The sequence below is a fragment of the Quercus lobata genome, chromosome 3 (genome assembly GCF_001633185.2).
Source record: "Quercus lobata isolate SW786 chromosome 3, ValleyOak3.0 Primary Assembly, whole genome shotgun sequence".
In the NCBI taxonomy this organism is placed as follows: domain Eukaryota; kingdom Viridiplantae; phylum Streptophyta; class Magnoliopsida; order Fagales; family Fagaceae; genus Quercus; species Quercus lobata.
The window spans coordinates 21,931,450-21,947,254 of NC_044906.1; the positions used below are offsets into that span (position 1 = coordinate 21,931,450).

The 15,805-nt window shown below is 38.4% G+C and overlaps 2 protein-coding genes, 1 non-coding gene and 1 pseudogene across 3 annotated transcripts; all 4 read left to right on the top strand.

Moving 5' to 3' along the window:
* The first annotated feature begins 2,831 nt into the window (after positions 1 to 2,831).
* On the top strand, positions 2,832 to 2,985 carry LOC115983069. The gene has a single exon (XR_004089873.1). It is a non-coding gene; the product is annotated as a U1 spliceosomal RNA (small nuclear RNA).
* A 1,008-nt stretch (positions 2,986 to 3,993) lies between these two features.
* Positions 3,994 to 5,223, top strand: LOC115980560. The gene has a single exon (XM_031102792.1). It carries the CDS (start codon positions 3,994 to 3,996, stop codon positions 5,221 to 5,223), a length of 1,230 nt encoding a protein of 409 aa, XP_030958652.1.
* Positions 5,224 to 5,310: 87 nt separating this feature from the next.
* LOC115980561 lies at positions 5,311 to 10,073 on the top strand. The gene is made up of 4 exons (XM_031102795.1): positions 5,311 to 5,903; positions 5,969 to 6,562; positions 6,830 to 8,474; positions 8,589 to 10,073. The coding sequence occupies exons 1-4, from the start codon at positions 5,311 to 5,313 to the stop codon at positions 10,071 to 10,073; spliced, it is 4,317 nt and encodes a 1,438-aa protein (XP_030958655.1).
* A 288-nt stretch (positions 10,074 to 10,361) lies between these two features.
* LOC115979453 lies at positions 10,362 to 11,126 on the top strand (annotated as a pseudogene).
* The last annotated feature ends 4,679 nt before the right edge of the window (positions 11,127 to 15,805 follow it).

Sequence of the window (15,805 nt, forward strand, 5' to 3'; positions counted from 1 at the left end):
AGAAGAAAAAAATATAAAATATCATGATTAATTTTTTATTTATAAAAAAAATAAATTGATGTCTTTAATTATCTTAGAAATATAATACAAATTTTAATTTGTAATTAAAAATAAAAGATTGATTTCTATCAACTTTGAAGAAAACAAACAAAGAAAATACAGACATTCCTTAACAAAATTATTGACGATGTCTATCAGAAAGCCAATCAATAGAACCCATAGATTTTAGTATTTTACCGACAAACATCTCTTGTGAACCACCTAAAGATGGAGTGCATGTTTGGTATCTATTTTGAAGCAGCACTTTTTCAATAAAACAGTCCATTTTCAAGAGGATGAAAAAATAAGTTATTTGACCTCAATTAAACTTCAAAATCCAATCAAAAGATTGAAAGAAAGTTTTTCTAAGTAGAAAAGTAGGTGGGATAAGATCAAATATAACTTTGTTTGGGCTTGATGCCTTGATGTGAAGTGGAACGCACAAGTGATCAACTGTCAATAACAAATGGAGGCTAGAGGATGCATGGTTGCACAAGTAGCCGGAGAACAAACATTAGAAGAAAATCTAAGTAATTTTATCAAGACTTTAATAATATAATAGTGTAGAAATCATATGTCCATGTGTGGATTTGTTCACAAACGTATAAATTTTAAATTATAATAATGAGAAAATATGTTATAACACAAAACTAAGAGAGAGAGAGGAAAAAAAAAAAACCTACGGATGTAATGAAAAATTATTTCACTTGCAAACACATAAGCCGGAGAACAAAATTTAGAAGAAAATCTAAGTAATTTTATCAAGACTTTAATAATATAATAGAGTAGAAATCATATGTCCATGTGTGGATTTGTTCACAAACGTATTAATCTCAAATTGTAATAATGAGAAGTTATAACACAACCAAAAAAAAACTATAGGTATGATGAAAAATTATTTCACCTGCAAACACATTATACTCATTACACCTCTAGGTATTTTGCAATTGGAAAATGTAGTAATCTCAAATTATAATAAATGCAAATTATTAACTGTAGGGACACGATTTGTAACGATCCCACACGATACTGGGTTCGCACGTAAATAGGCCCAAACAATATGATTTGTAGAGCGTGGGTGTAAAGAATTAGGTTAACTTTTGTATAATAAAAAGATTCACCCTCATGTATATTGAAGGCCCAGAGCTGGCATAACGATCGTTTTCTTTGATAATCGATACAGTTCTTTATCTCTTTTCGTTCTTCTTCTTTTGTCTCCGTTTTCTTTCTTTCTATTTTTGTTCCGATCCCCTCTTGCATGTTCTTCTTTCAGTTTATATACCACTCTTTGTGTTTCATCCTCACCACACACGTGTAGGTTGGGTTCGGAGGATTTCTTTCTGTCTCATCTAGCACCTCCTGGAACTTCCTACAACTGCCTCCTTACTGTTCAGGTATTACCTCCACATTAATGCGGCTAGAGAGTTGGTTGAGAGGTCATTAATGTGGAGGCAGCTGTAGTTATAGATATTTGTTTGTCCTTTCCCTTTTAACCTTGGTCTGTTATCTTATCTTCAGTGGTGACATAATTCTGAGGTCCGGTTACAACAAGACCGCGTCCTGATCGTCCTCGGACGCATACTGCTGAGGAGTATGGCGTCCTCGGACAAATACAAAACTCTACCCTCGTGATATTGACTACCACCCTCCTCGGTAATTGCCTTATGACTTGACTTGGCCTCCTCGGACGGATATGCATCCTCGGATGGGCCATAGGCCCAACGATCCTGACCTTAATGGGCCTATTGATCGAATGGCCCCCACATTAACTTTTTGTTAAAAAAAAAAAAATAGAAGAGCCTCTGAGCACACGCTCACATGTGTGCTCTGAAGCTATTTTGTGTGTGTGTATATATGTTTTTCAAAATATATGTATAATGCCTATATCATTGAAACCTAAATTTTAAGATAAACTTTTGAATGTTTTAACATTTTTATTGCTTTTTTAGGGCCCCTATATCTAATTTTTAATGTCTTTTTTGTTTGTATTTTAAAGCCAAAATCTAAAGATTTTGGCCCAAATAAAATAAAATTTCATACTTTTTAAACAAAAAAGGAAAAATGAAATTTTGAGCAAAAAAAGAAAAAGGCAACCTATAAACCAAAATGGACCGAAGTAAACCAAAGTGGACCGAATAGACCAAACAAAAAGTGGATCGAGATAGACCGAATAGGTCGAAGCGGACCAAAATAAACCTAATGAACCGAAGTGGACTGAAAGGATTGAATTGAACCGAAATCCTACGTTTATTTGGCTCAAAGAGAGAGTAATAACAATAAATACTAGACTTCAACTTTTAAATAATATATAAATATAGCTGATTTGAAACTTCAACTTTAACACGGAAAATGGGTAACAAGTGTTTTATAACTCAATTGGTTGCCCATGGTTGAAATCCTCTCATCACAACTATCGAATTATCAAATAATTTTTTTTATAAAAAAAAAATAAAAAAAGAGAAGAAGATGCAGCAAGCAGGGTAGGGGATGCATAGCATATGGGGGCTATAGTGTTAAAGATAGTATAATTGAGCCTGCCTGCTTTCAATTAATACAATTTTTTTTTTTAATGCATTTCAATTAATACAATTTAGTTTAACTAGACACTTGCGGTTAAAAACACTGAGAGATGCTAACCAGTTGAACTATAAGAATTTTAACAAGTTTTTATAAGGTACGTAACCACGACAACTTACCTCTACCCTAGTCAGCTTTGAATCCCACAAAGGTTAAACATGACATAAGAGAGACAAACAAGATGTATAAATAACAAGTAAGCAGCAATTAACAACATACTTACCTGGACGGGGTTTATGGGTAACCAAGAGTGCCCATGACCTAGGTCAGTGACCTCCATTGCACTTATAGGAGGGGCTCCCTCCTAAGGTCTCCCCAAGTGGAAGAGCCTATGTCATTATTTGTTGCACTGGGGGCCTTCGCCCCCTGCCAAATACTAGTTTAAGAATTTTGCTTTGACACGGTTAAGTACTAATTTTATATCATCCATGGGATGATTAATGTGATTACTAGGGCTTTTAAATTTGAGTGGACCTTATGTCCTCGAAAGTTCAAACTGCTCTCAACTCATGCCACTTGAATTGCATGGTTTGTGGGGTACAGTCTCCAAGAGGACTAGTCACAATTGAGATTCTTTGTACTTATTAATAAAGTTCAGATTTATCCAATTAAATACCCGATGTCGGACTCATCACATACCCACACACATCACACAATCAATCAAATTGGGGTATCACAACAAGTTGAACATGAAATTCAAATATACCTTTATGAGAGAATGTCATGTAATTATGGTGCATGGTCTTTCAGATCATATATTACGTTGAGCAATTTTGGACCTAACAAGTATTTTGCCTTCTTTTTTATTCTTTTGGGAATACACATGCTCAAATATTGGTGCCAAATATGGCCAAAACATAATTTCATGCACCAAATAGAGTCCAACTCAATGGAAAAATTATTTAATACTCTGAAATTAGTACTTCTTCCTCTCAAATGAATGATATATTCTATCAAGAATTTTATTAATAAGACCCTTTATTATATGAAAAGAGAATTTATATCATAGTACTAATTACTTCAAAATAAATGAATAAATAAATAATCCAATTGTAGTAATTGATATGTTTATATTTTGAGTTTTTGAATAAATTGATTTTGATAAGGACATAGATGAAATTTCAACCCATCCTATATATAAGTTTATTGACATTTTCATGGCATTAGACTAAAGAGTGAAGATAGAAGACTCATGGCATATGTGCAGCTTCCTATATATATTTAACCAAGTAAAATAGTGTGTAATAACTCTTTCCTATCTTTTTTTTTTGGAATGCTTAGAAGTTGGATGCTTATTTTTTGACAGTTGAATGAGAGTTCTCCTTTTATGTGACATGTTAATCGTTTTCAGTAAATAGGCACTATTGGGTGTGAATTATGGAACGCTCTCTCTCTCGTGAGGAGAAAGAGGAACTTGTACGTAGCACAAAAAAGGTCAAGAATGTGAGCCATGCTGGTTTCGGTGAAGGGCATAGCTCTGGCTCTGCTTCACCAAACCGCGACGGTGTACCGTGGAATCAAAATGCGTCATTCAGAGACAAACTGTTGGGAGAAATTCCTGGGGCTTTCGCACAAGCTTTTAGTTTTGAAGATGGGATGGATGATGAGGTTGAGTCGGATGGGGAGGTTGAAACACTCCAGCAAGGCCTGTTAGCTGTTAAAATTCCTAGGGAACTTAAACAAAGAATCCGTAAGCCGTGGACAAGTGCTTTTATCGTTAAAGTTTACGGTCGGAGTGTGGGGCTAAATTTCATTCAAGGTAAGTTACTGGCTCTATGGAAACCGGCAGGGAGGTTAGATTGTGTGGATTTGGGGCATGGTTTTTTCCTTACAAGGTTGTCCTTAAGTGAAGATTATGAAAATGTTTTGAAGAAAGGTCCATGGTTTGTCGGAGACCATTTTCTTTCTATTAGACCATGGGAGCTGGATTTTAAGCCTGCTTTAGCAAGTGTTTCATCCATCGCTGTTTGGATTAGATTAAATGAGCTTCCCATTGAATATTACAATGCAGAGGCGCTACAGCTCATTGGGAAAGCTATTGGAAATGTTCTCCGTATAGATACCTTTACGGCGTCGGAAACTAGAGGTCGGTTTGCAAGGCTGTGCGTGCAAGTTGATGTGGAAAAACCTCTAGCTACTACTATTATGATAGGAAAGCTGGAGCAACAGATTTGTTATGAAGGAATCCAAAAAATGTGCTTTGAGTGTGGCCGTTTAGGTCATAGTAAGGAGCATTGCCCTCATGTTGTCCGGCAAGGACCGTCGTACTCGGAGGCCGGATTGAAGGAGGCGGGTGAGTCGTGTTTTAGCTTACGGTTTGCGCATGGTCCTGACGAAGCAAGGCGTGGGGAGGGGACCAGTGGTGTGGTGCGTGACTCTGAGCAAAGTACTGAGCAGGTGGATGTGCGGGAGGAGGTGTACGGGCCTTGGATTGTAGTAGAGCGCAGAAAAAATAGTACAAAACCGTTGAGGAGTAGTGGGACTTTGCCACGGCAAGGGAGTGTTTTAAATACCAGAACATATGAATACGTGGAGAAGGGAGCTGCAGATCGGGCTGCTGGGATTGATGGGTCTAATAGAGAGTCCAAGAGGAAGATGTCGTCTTAGAGTTTTGTGGATAAGGCTCGTTTTGCCTCTGTGGTCCAAAGCATTAGGCAGGAGGACAAGGCCCACACCCAACAAAGCCCACGTTTGATGTTGAATAGAAAAGCTCCAAGTCAGGATGTAGACCGGTCCAGTGCTTATCCAAGTTCACAGAGACTTTCATCAGTCAAAGGAAAGAAAGGGGGAGCTCGTAAAAAATCTCAAAATGGTGACCAAGGCAGCGCCGGTGGGGCGCTTTGTTCTCACCAATCCGGTTTCAAGCAAGCTCAGGTTAGTGCCGTTTTGGTTGGAGTTGAGGGGCAAAGCGGAAATGGTGATGAGCAGTTCAGCTTCGGTGGTGTGGGTGGCGGTGATGGTGTCTGTTTCACTGCCGGTACGGGATCGTCGAGGGGTGATTCGGGAGAGCTGGGTTTTTGTACTAGCCAAGTTCCGAGCAAGGCTGATGAGGTTTTTGGGGCTTCTTCAGTTTTCACTACTCAAGGAGATGTGGTGGGTGAGCAGATCGGTATAGGAGCTAGTGTTGAGCTTAGAGAGCTGCCTTCAAGCGGAGACTCCGATTCTAATGGAGATATTCAAGCGGTTGGGAGAGTTTTGGTTTCAGATATCTCTAGCCAATGTGCTATGGAAGATTGTGAGGCGGAGGGGATGGAGTTTGAAGCTAGAGGCGGGGTTGAGAAGTCTCAGTTTTAAATTTGCCCCTTTCTTTGAAAATAATTTTTATTATGAATGTTATCATTTGGAATTGTAGAGGTGCTCTGAAGCCCTCTTTTAGGAAGCGTGTTACTGATTTGGTGCAGAAATTCAACCCATCAATTTTGGTTGTTATGGAAACCCGTATAGGGGGTGATAGAGCTAGGGAGATCACGAATTTGTTGCCGTTTGATGGAGCTTTCCATGTTGACTCCATTGGCTATGCAGGGGGTCTTTGGGTTCTGTGGAATGCTGACAGAGTTGATTTAGCCTTACTCGCAAGTACTGAGCAGGAGGTTCATGCGGAGGTGAAGGTACGTTTCACAAATACTAGCTGGTTATTATCTGCTGTGTATGCTAGTCCTAGGAATGCCGAAAGACAAATTTTGTGGAATAATCTGATGAATGTGGCTGATTTACATAATATGCCTTGGGTTATAGCTGGTGACTTTAATGAACCTCTCCTTAGTGAGGATAAATTTGGGGGTAGGGGGGTGAGTGTGAATAGGTCCCTTTTGTTCAAGGAGTGTTTGGATAAATGTAATATGATGGATATTGGTTTCGCGGGTCCCCGTTTCACTTGGACAAATAGGAGGAGGGTTCAAGCTTTGATCCAAGAGAGAATTGACAGATTTTTTGTTAACCCAAACTGGTGTGTTTTGTACCCTGATGCAAAAATAACTCATCTGACTCGGTGTCACTCGGACCATTGTCCTGTGCTCCTGGAGTTGCAGCCGAGAACCCAAAATGGGAGGAGTAGGATGTTTCGGTTCCAAACTGGCTGGATGTTGGATCCTTCCTTTTTTCCTTTAGTGCATTAGGCATGGGAAAGGAACGATGGGCTGGTGAATGCCATTAATTGTTTTACTTGGAAGGCGATGGAGTGGAATAAAAATCAATTTGGGAATATTTTCACTAGGAAAAAGAACTTGATGTCGAGGCTGAATGGTATTCAAAGATCTCTAGCTTTACGCCCATCGGAGTTTTTGGTTAATTTGGAAGATGAGCTTCTTAGGGAGCTGGACCTTGTGCTGAGACAGGAGGAGGAGTTGTGGGCTTTAAAATCTAGGGTGAATTGGATGATTCAAGGGGACCGTAATACGACCTTTTATCATGTGTCAACTTTGGTTAGGCGTAAGAGGAACCAAATCATGGCTATAAAGAATTCAGTGGGGGAGTGGATTATTGAGGAGGGGGAGATAAAAGACTTCATTAGGTGTGGCTATGATCAGATTTTCGTATCTTCTCTATCTTCTGTTCCTAGGATGGATCCCGTTGGCTCGCAATGGCAGCCTAGACTCTCGGAGTTGGAGAAGGAAAGTATAAGTGGGGGGCCTTCTGAAGAGGAGGTAAAGGCAGCCCTTTGGTCCTTGAAGCCTTTCAAAGCTTCGGGGCCGGATGGCCTTCATGCGGGGTTCTTCCAAAACTTCTGGCATACCGTGGGCAACTCTGTGATTGTAGAGGTTCAAAAGATTTTTGCTGATAGAAGAGTTCCAGAGGTTTTGAATAGTACCCACATTGCCTTGATTCCAAAAATTCAGGGGCCGGAAACTTTGGGGAATTATAGGCCAATTAGTTTGTGCAATACAGTGTATAAGGTGGTTACTAAGATTATTGTGGCAAGGTTGCGGCCTTACCTAGACAAACTCATCTCTCCTATGCAAACGGCCTTTGTGCCGGGTCGTAAAGGGACTGATAATGTTATTATTGCCCAAGAGGTGCTTCACTCCCTTGGGAAAAAGAAGGGAAAGACCGGATATATGGCTCTTAAGATAGACCTGGAAAAAGCTTATGATAAGTTAGAGTGGAGCTTTATTAGAGATATGCTGATTCGTGTTAATCTTCCTATGGACATCATAGATGTTATTATGAGTTGTGTGTCTACAGTTTCTACTTCTATTTTATTCAATGGAGAAGCTCTTGACCCAATCTTTCCCTCTAGAGGTATAAGACAAGGGGATCCGATTTCTCCGTATCTGTTTATCATCTGTATGGACTTTCTTGGGCAGCTGATTGAAGAGAAGTGTAGTGAGAAGTTATGGCAGCCAGTGAAGGCTTCTCAGAGGGGCCCTAGTTTCTCGCATCTTTTCTTTGCGGATGATCTGATTCTTTTTGCTAAAGCTGATGGGGTTAATTGTTCAACCATTAGAGATGTTTTGGATACTTTTTGTAGTATGTCTGGCCAAACGGTGAGTGAAGCTAAATCAAGGGTTTATTTTTCTCCAAATGTGGATAAGGATACTAGAGAATCCCTTTGTGATATTTTGGGGTTTGCGTCTACGCCGTATCTTGGTAAGTACCTTGGTTTTCCTCTAAAGCAGCCGGGCTCCTCCTCGCATGACTATAACTTTATTTTGGATAGAGTGAAGCAAAAATTGTCCGGGTGGAAGGCAAATCTTTTATCTTTGGCGGGCCGTAGAGTTCTCATTCAGTCTTCTCTAGCTACCATCCCGTCGTACATTATGCAGTGCTCTTATCTTCCGGAAAGGGTTCTGGAAGGATTGGATAGAGTTAATAGGAACTTCCTTTGGGGGTCTACAAACACAGCCAAGAAGATTCACTGGGTTGGTTAGGAGAAGGTGACTAAACCAAAGGAGGAAGGGGGTTTGGGGCTACAAACAGCCAAAGGTAGGAATGTAGCCCTCTTATCCAAGCTTAACTGGAGATTTCATACGGAGGGTGAGGCTCTGTGGGCAAAGGTTTTGAAGTTGAAGTATTGCAATAACCGGAGGAGAGTAGCGATAAATGCGGACAAACTTCCTTGTTCATCTATTTGGGCTGCTATGAAGAAAGGGATGGACACTTTTAATAAAGGTTGTAGATGGTTGGTGAGAAAGAATAGCTCTTTGAATATTTGGCATAACAATTGGACTAATGGGGGTTCCCTTAGAAAATTGATTCAAGGTCCTATCTCCCAAGAAGCCAACCTTTTGGAAATTAAAGATTTTATGCTTGATGTGGGGTGGGATTGGGAGAAACTAACTTTTGAATTACCTGATGAAGTTAAGGGTTTGATTTGTGCAATTCTCATCTCAACTTTAGGTGAAGGCATGGACAAGATGGTTTGGTCCGGATCACCTAATGGGTCTTTTAATGTGAAAAGCGCTTATGGGATGGCAATGGAGTCCGCAAATGTTACTGTTCTTTCTTGCAGCTGGGTTTGGAAGGCAGATGTGTTGCCAAAATTTAAAATGTTTCTTTGGTTGTGTGCCCACAATAGTATCGGTGTTAAAGTTTGCCTTGGAAGGAGAGGAGTGGTTCAAGATGAAGTGTGTCTTGTTTGCTGTAATGGGGAGGAGACTATTTTGCATGCATTGACGGATTGCTCCCACTTGAAACATGTGTGGAACCAGCTAGGGGTCACGGCTGCTAATCATGAGTTTTGGCATGAGAATGTGGTGGATTGGTTGTCTCTGAATGTTAGAAAAAATGGCAAAATGCATAATTCCGGTATCCCTTGGGAAATTGTTTTCCCCTTTGCTATTTGGTCCATTTGGAAGAGTAGAAATGATATTGTTTTCAATAGGAAAGGTCGGAGTCCTAACTTGGCTTTAGATATTGTGTATCAAGCTAAAGAGTATGTGCATTGTGTGGCTGCCCCTAGATTGCAATCTCGTAGAGTCTTAAGGAGCATTCGGTGGGAGAGACCTGACTTTGGGTGGAGGAAGTTGAACACAGATGGGGCTTGCAGTGAGCCTCACGGTCTGGCTGGTTGTGGGGGAGTGGTTAGGAATGAGGATGGGCAGTGGGTAGCGGGTTTTAGCAAGCGCATTGGGATCACTAGTAGTTTTGCTGCTGAGATGTGGGGGCTGCGTGAGGGGCTTAAACTGTGCTGCAACTTAAACATCTGCAGTCTTGAAGTTGAGATGGATGCCAAGGCCATTATTGATGTGCTTCAGAATACAGGTTATGTTAATAATGTTATATCCCCTATTTTAGATGATTGTAGGCATCTAATTTCTCTATTCCAAAACGTCCGTATTAAGCATTGTTTCCGGCAAGCTAACCAATGTGCGGATGGCTTAGCTATGATGAGTTTTAGTTTAATTGCTGATTTTCTTATTTTTGATAGTCCGCCTATGGACATTTTAGATGTATTTGAGGGAGATCTCAGTGGGAGGTCTTTCATCAGGTCTTGTACTGAACCTTGCTTTGGTTTTTAGTTTTGTAATGTTATCGTCTTTCATCAAAAAAAAGAAAAAAAAAAGAAAAAAAAAAAAAGAATGAGAGTTCTCTTTATCAAAAAGAATTACTAAATGAATTGAAATTAGAATTTTTTTTTGGTGGGTGGGTGGAGGGGTTGGTTCCAATAATATATTCTTGGTGATGGAATCTTAGCAAACAATAATCAATATTATAAACTAAAATATACTTTCCATGCTCTTAAATAATGCGTAACACAACTACCCAAGCCTAGCTCTCCCTTCAAAAAGAGAAGCCAAATTCTAATTTACAATAATAGCATTTTGGTTACAAACCCTGTGGCACCATTGTTGCCATTACTGTCACTGTTATGGCCATTGATCTATCAAGAATTTCTCTCCGTCCCTTTAAGCTAACAGACGTGGATGATTTCATGTTATGGGCAGGTGATGATCAAGTTACACGGTTCCTCCAATGGAAGACTTTTACATCTAAGGAGGAGGCTTTGACTTTCATCAATGATGTCTGCATACCCCACCCATGGCGTCGATCCATATGCATCGATGACCGTTCGATCGGCTTCGTCTCCATTTTCCCCGGATCGGGTGATGACAGGTGTAGGGCTGATATGGAGTATGGTATAGCCACAAAGTACTGGGGCCAGGGAATAACTACCAAGGCAGTGAAGACTGCTCTCTCACAAGTGTTCAAGGACTTGCCTAATTTGGTAAGGTTGCAATCTTTTGTTGTTGTAGAGAATATAGCATCTCAAAGGTCCTACAAAAAGCTGGGTTCCTCAAGGAGGGTATGCTGAGGAAGTATACCTATCTTAAGGGGAATTTAGAGGACTTGTTTGTCTACAGCTTTTTAGCCACAGAGTCCTTCCCAGTTGTTGACCCTTAGATTGTTGTGGAAGAAGTATTGCTATTGGTATCATGATATTAATTAAGTGGAAAATTCTACCCTGCAGTCATTACAATGACTTCTACAAAATTTGGAAAGTAATGCATGTAGCACTCAACCTATAAGGTTGCACTATTCAAATTTTAATGGTTTGTAGTTCAATAGAATAACTTTGGGTATAATGATGTATGTGATGTAATGTATACATTTTCTTTGATGTATTGTGTTTATGGTATTTTGTGTGATTTTTATTGCCAATGATTTCATCAAGATGATTTGGCTATGGAAATTCAGAGTTGAAATGTCCAATTATTTTTTATAATTGACGGGGATCCAAAACATACATTATTTTTCCTTACTAGTCGCAAACCCATTCGATGCGCGAAATTTTCTGAGAATTTGTATTTTTGTTAAGTAAAAAATGAAAATAGTAAATGAGACTTATAAATGTTTGTTCCAAACCATTTTTTAAATAATGTAATTATTTTCTAATAAAGTATCGTTAATAGCAATACAATAGATTTTCTAAATTAATTAAGCTATATATATATATTTTATTTGAAAGTGTTTTAAATTTAGTAAGATTTTTTTTTATTTTTTTTGGTGGAGGAAACCTATTGCAATTTACATCTAATCATTATATAAGGTGAGATATTTTGTAAGTAATGTATGATTGTGTTGATGATCATTTTCGAAAGCCCAATAGAAAGAAGAAGCCCAACAACATGGGCAAAAAAGAGTTAGTAAGTGGATAGGAAAAAAAAAAAACCATTAAGTCTAAATGGTAGAAATAATGGATTGCAGGCCCACGAAATAAACAAATGGGCTCTGAGGAAGTAGATGGGCCTAAAGGAGCCTGGAAAAAGAGAAGAAGCAAACCCATGGACAGTATGTGATGTAGAAAAGTGAGAATGGGCCACAGTAGGCCCGAAGTAATGAAAGTAAGGAAAGTAAAGGGTTGATGGAAAGTCCACGAGCCTCAAGGATGAAGGATAAGGTAATTGGGTCAGAAAAGCCCAAAGGAGTTAGTAAAAACCCATGGGAATGCAAAGCTAGGAAAAGGGCCCAAAGGGCCCAAGAAAAGTAAATGGGCCAAGGATGCCCAACGTAACCAAAATAGCCTAAATGACTATATTGAGTCATTGAGGGAAGAATAAGCAACAACCCCAAAGAGGCCCAACATGCTTGGTTCAAATAACGCCACAACAAGAACAGCAAAGCAGTATGGCAGGATATGCAAAGACTGCAGAAAAGAGCAAGAGAGTGGGCTGAAGGAGGAAAAGCCCACGACCAAGCAAAAGCCTAGCCCTAAAAGGAGCAAGCTTTAAAGAATGAGAGGCCAGAAAATGGTTCATGCCATAAGAAGCCAAGGATGGGTGGCAGGTTGTGTAGACAAGTCTCCAGACCATGGCGGACGTGTGAGTAGTAGGTAGATTTCGGATATACATGGAAGTGAAGCACGCGCAAAGCCTAGACATCACTAGCTTGTATCCAGCCAATACAGAAAGTGGTGAGGTCATGAGTTAGGGGTAAGAGGGCATGGTTTGGCGATGGAGAGAGGGGAAACCTATTCTGAGGTTCTTGCTCTGGCTCTTTTGGGGGGAAATGACCTGCTGGGATGACATACCACCAAAGAAAGTAAGGATAAGCTGGGACCACTAGGTGCACGCTATGAGGGATAGTACGTATTTTGGCTTGGTAGCATTTGATAACATAAGATTTAATTGTAAAAATAATTATGTGGATCATTTTTTTTTTTACCGACATTCCCGATTACTAATCAGTAAAAACCTCTATCAAAAAAAAAAGAAAAAAAGAATGCATTCCTTCTTCCGCTAAATTAAAATTAGAAATCGATCACTGATCCAATTTGAGTACCTCTACAGGATAGACCTCAACAGAAAACTGAAGAGTAACGGCAGCAAGTGATTGAGTTCAGTAGTTCCTCATATAAAATTATTGACTCTAGAGATATAGTAATATGGAGAGGACAAAATTGTTTCAAGCAAGCGATCATTAACTCCATATATGTCTGATCATATATGTATTACAAATTCCAATAAAGAAGGAGGATTTCAAATAAAATGCGAGATCTAAAAACATACTGTAGCATGGCAGGTGAACAAACAAAATAGCCTTCTTTGTTTGGTGTCACGGTCAGCACAGGTAAGTGGTGGTGGCTGAGCAGCTGGCGAACCAGTAAGTGGTTGGCAAGGACACTCAGACCAGACAAAGGTTGTTAAAGGCTAAAATAGTAAAATCTGGTCATAGCGGGCACTATAAAAAGGGGCCTTGCCGTGCACAGTAGGAAGGGAGGACAATCACAATCACAAACACTGTAATAGCGACCTCTAGGAGAGAATCGCAACAAAGTGAGTAAACACTAAGAAAGAAAAGGGAAAAAAAAAATGAAAAACTAGGAAGGATAGAGAATAGGGAGTATAGAATGGCAGGCATGCACCAATAGGTTGATCTCCTCTCTCCCTTTAAAGCCCTACTCTTTATCAAAAAAGACAGAGGATCCTCATTAAACATAAACTATTTAGGCCCATTTCCTCAAAGCAAATAATTTCTTTCCCCTGAGAGATTAGTCGCATTGAGAAAGTGGTTTATCTTCTTGGTTTCAGCTCCACAGCATTACTTGGCATGGCAAACTGATTTTTCCCTCTTTAATTCAATAACCCCATTATCATTATTACTCATTTATTTCTCTACTTTCAGCCTATGGGGTGCCTCTTTTCGCTCCCTTTTATTCATTTTGTCTACTATTTCTTGTATTGTCTTTATTATATTTGTTTGCCATAACTTACCTGCAATAGCTCTACTTGCCATGGGCCTGTGATCAAAGCCTGGCAAACGAGGCATAGTTTGTGCACAAGCCGGATCAAAGTAAGTTGCAGTTGGACTGGCCCCGACTCCCTTACTCAGAACATTTGGGCCTAATACCGTAGGAGACAGCCCAGCCCAACATTATAAAAAAGGCCCACTACAGATTGAAATTTGTTTCTAGTGCTCCTTACAAATAGTCCACTTCTATACGTCTTTAATAACCTAAAGACGAAGCAAATCTATCATTTATATATTAAAAAAAAAATACTAGACTTTAATAATATAACAAAAATGTAATTTTATCAAGAACCTACCAACATTATGATGAGAAGATGACATAATTGTTAATAAAGAAACTCCTCTTCCTACTCAAATCTTTCCTCCCAAAGCACCATCAAAGTGGAACAAATGAACTTAAGTGGACAAAAATGGACGGAAGTGAACTAAAATGATACATAGATATCGCTCAATAGGAATGTGGGAATAATAAATATTACGCTTCAGCTTGTTGATATTACTAGTCACAAGCTCACGTAATACGTTTATTTTTTGTGCCAATTTTTTAAAAAAAATTATCATTATTATTCTTTTGTTTAGTAAAAAGATTGGTGCTTCTTCCAACCACAACATCAATATAAAGAACTTGCTTCATGTAGTTTTGTTTTGTCATATTAACTATTTTGAGTGCTTGCATAAACATATATATACACACACACACTAAATTGGTCTTCAAATTTAAATTATATCATTTCACTAAAATTATGTAATTCACTTAAAAACTAAAATAATAATATCAGCTAAGGGAAGAAAAAAACATAAAGAAAGATAATATTGAATTATTAAATTAAAAAATTAAAAATAATAATATTACTTTTGTCATCTTGGAATGAAGTGGACCAAAATGGGCAAGAAGGATCGAAATGGACCGAATGGACACCTTTTTTTTAGAAGAAAAAAAAGGTGATTAAAATGGACCAAAATGGATCGAAGTTGAATAAAATGGACCAAAGTGGACCAAAATGGATGAAATGGACCGAATTTGACCCAATTGGACTGAATAAACCGAAGAGGGCCGAAGTGGACCCAGTTGGACAGAATAATGGACCGAATGAACTGAAGTGGATCAATAAGTACGAAAATGGACTGAAGTGTACTAAATGAACCAAATTAGACCAAAATGACCGTAGTGATCATATTTGGAGGCAAGTATCAGTAACAATCCTAGATATTAATTTAGTTACAGGCATATTACATGTGTTGATGATGTGTACATACTATTTTTTTAAAAGTAAGTGACAGAAATTTATTTATGGATTGTAAAAAGGATTATCAGGCGTACAATAAAGATAAATATATTTTTAAAATTAGGTACGTAATTTTTCATATTTTTAGTAGTCATTACAAAGCATTGAAAGTACTACAATGTTTCCCATTAAAGCTTTGCCTTGCATGCAAATTTTTTTTGCCTGGAGTATGCCAACAGCTTCATGGCCAAGTCATTAATTCTAGTAAAATGGTGTTATGTGGGTTCATATATTAGCATATTTTAAGCACCCCATATATCAGCATATTTCAAGCACCCGATATAGGCCGAGTAACCATTTATAGCCTAATTTTCATTCTCCTCTCTGGTTGTTGCCGCCATACACGTTGCGAAAGTGAGAAGCAATAAATTGAGCAAGAGTAACGAAGAAAAAGGAAAGTGTGAAAGAAGTTATTTCTAAATTAAAGTAGATGGATGTATAAAGGAAAAATATATGTAAAGTTAAAACTATCCAATATATTATTATGGAAAAAAAAATATCCAAGATGAATGGGTAAAGTTAATTGGTCAATATATTTAATATTATAAAAAAAATTAGAGGAACAAATCAATAAAAAAAATGGTGACATAGTTGATGTTGCTCAATAAGAGTATTAATATTAATGCTACCATTTGACTTTAAGATATTATATAAATATAGATAATATTGGCATACTTTGAAGAAATTATAAGATCCTCATGATGGACAAGTGATGT

Bases quoted from the DNA above. Each gene is read 5' to 3' on its own strand.
- LOC115980560 (XM_031102792.1), top strand. From the start codon at position 3,994: ATGGAACGCTCTCTCTCTCGTGAGGAGAAAGAGGAACTTGTACGTAGC.
- LOC115980561 (XM_031102795.1), top strand. From the start codon at position 5,311: ATGTTGAATAGAAAAGCTCCAAGTCAGGATGTAGACCGGTCCAGTGCT. The intron at 5,904-5,968 runs GTTTTAAATTTG...TTGGAATTGTAG, and splicing joins GGCGGGGTTGAGAAGTCTCA to AGGTGCTCTGAAGCCCTCTT. The intron at 6,563-6,829 runs GTGTGTTTTGTA...TATTTTCACTAG, and splicing joins TTTTTTGTTAACCCAAACTG to GAAAAAGAACTTGATGTCGA.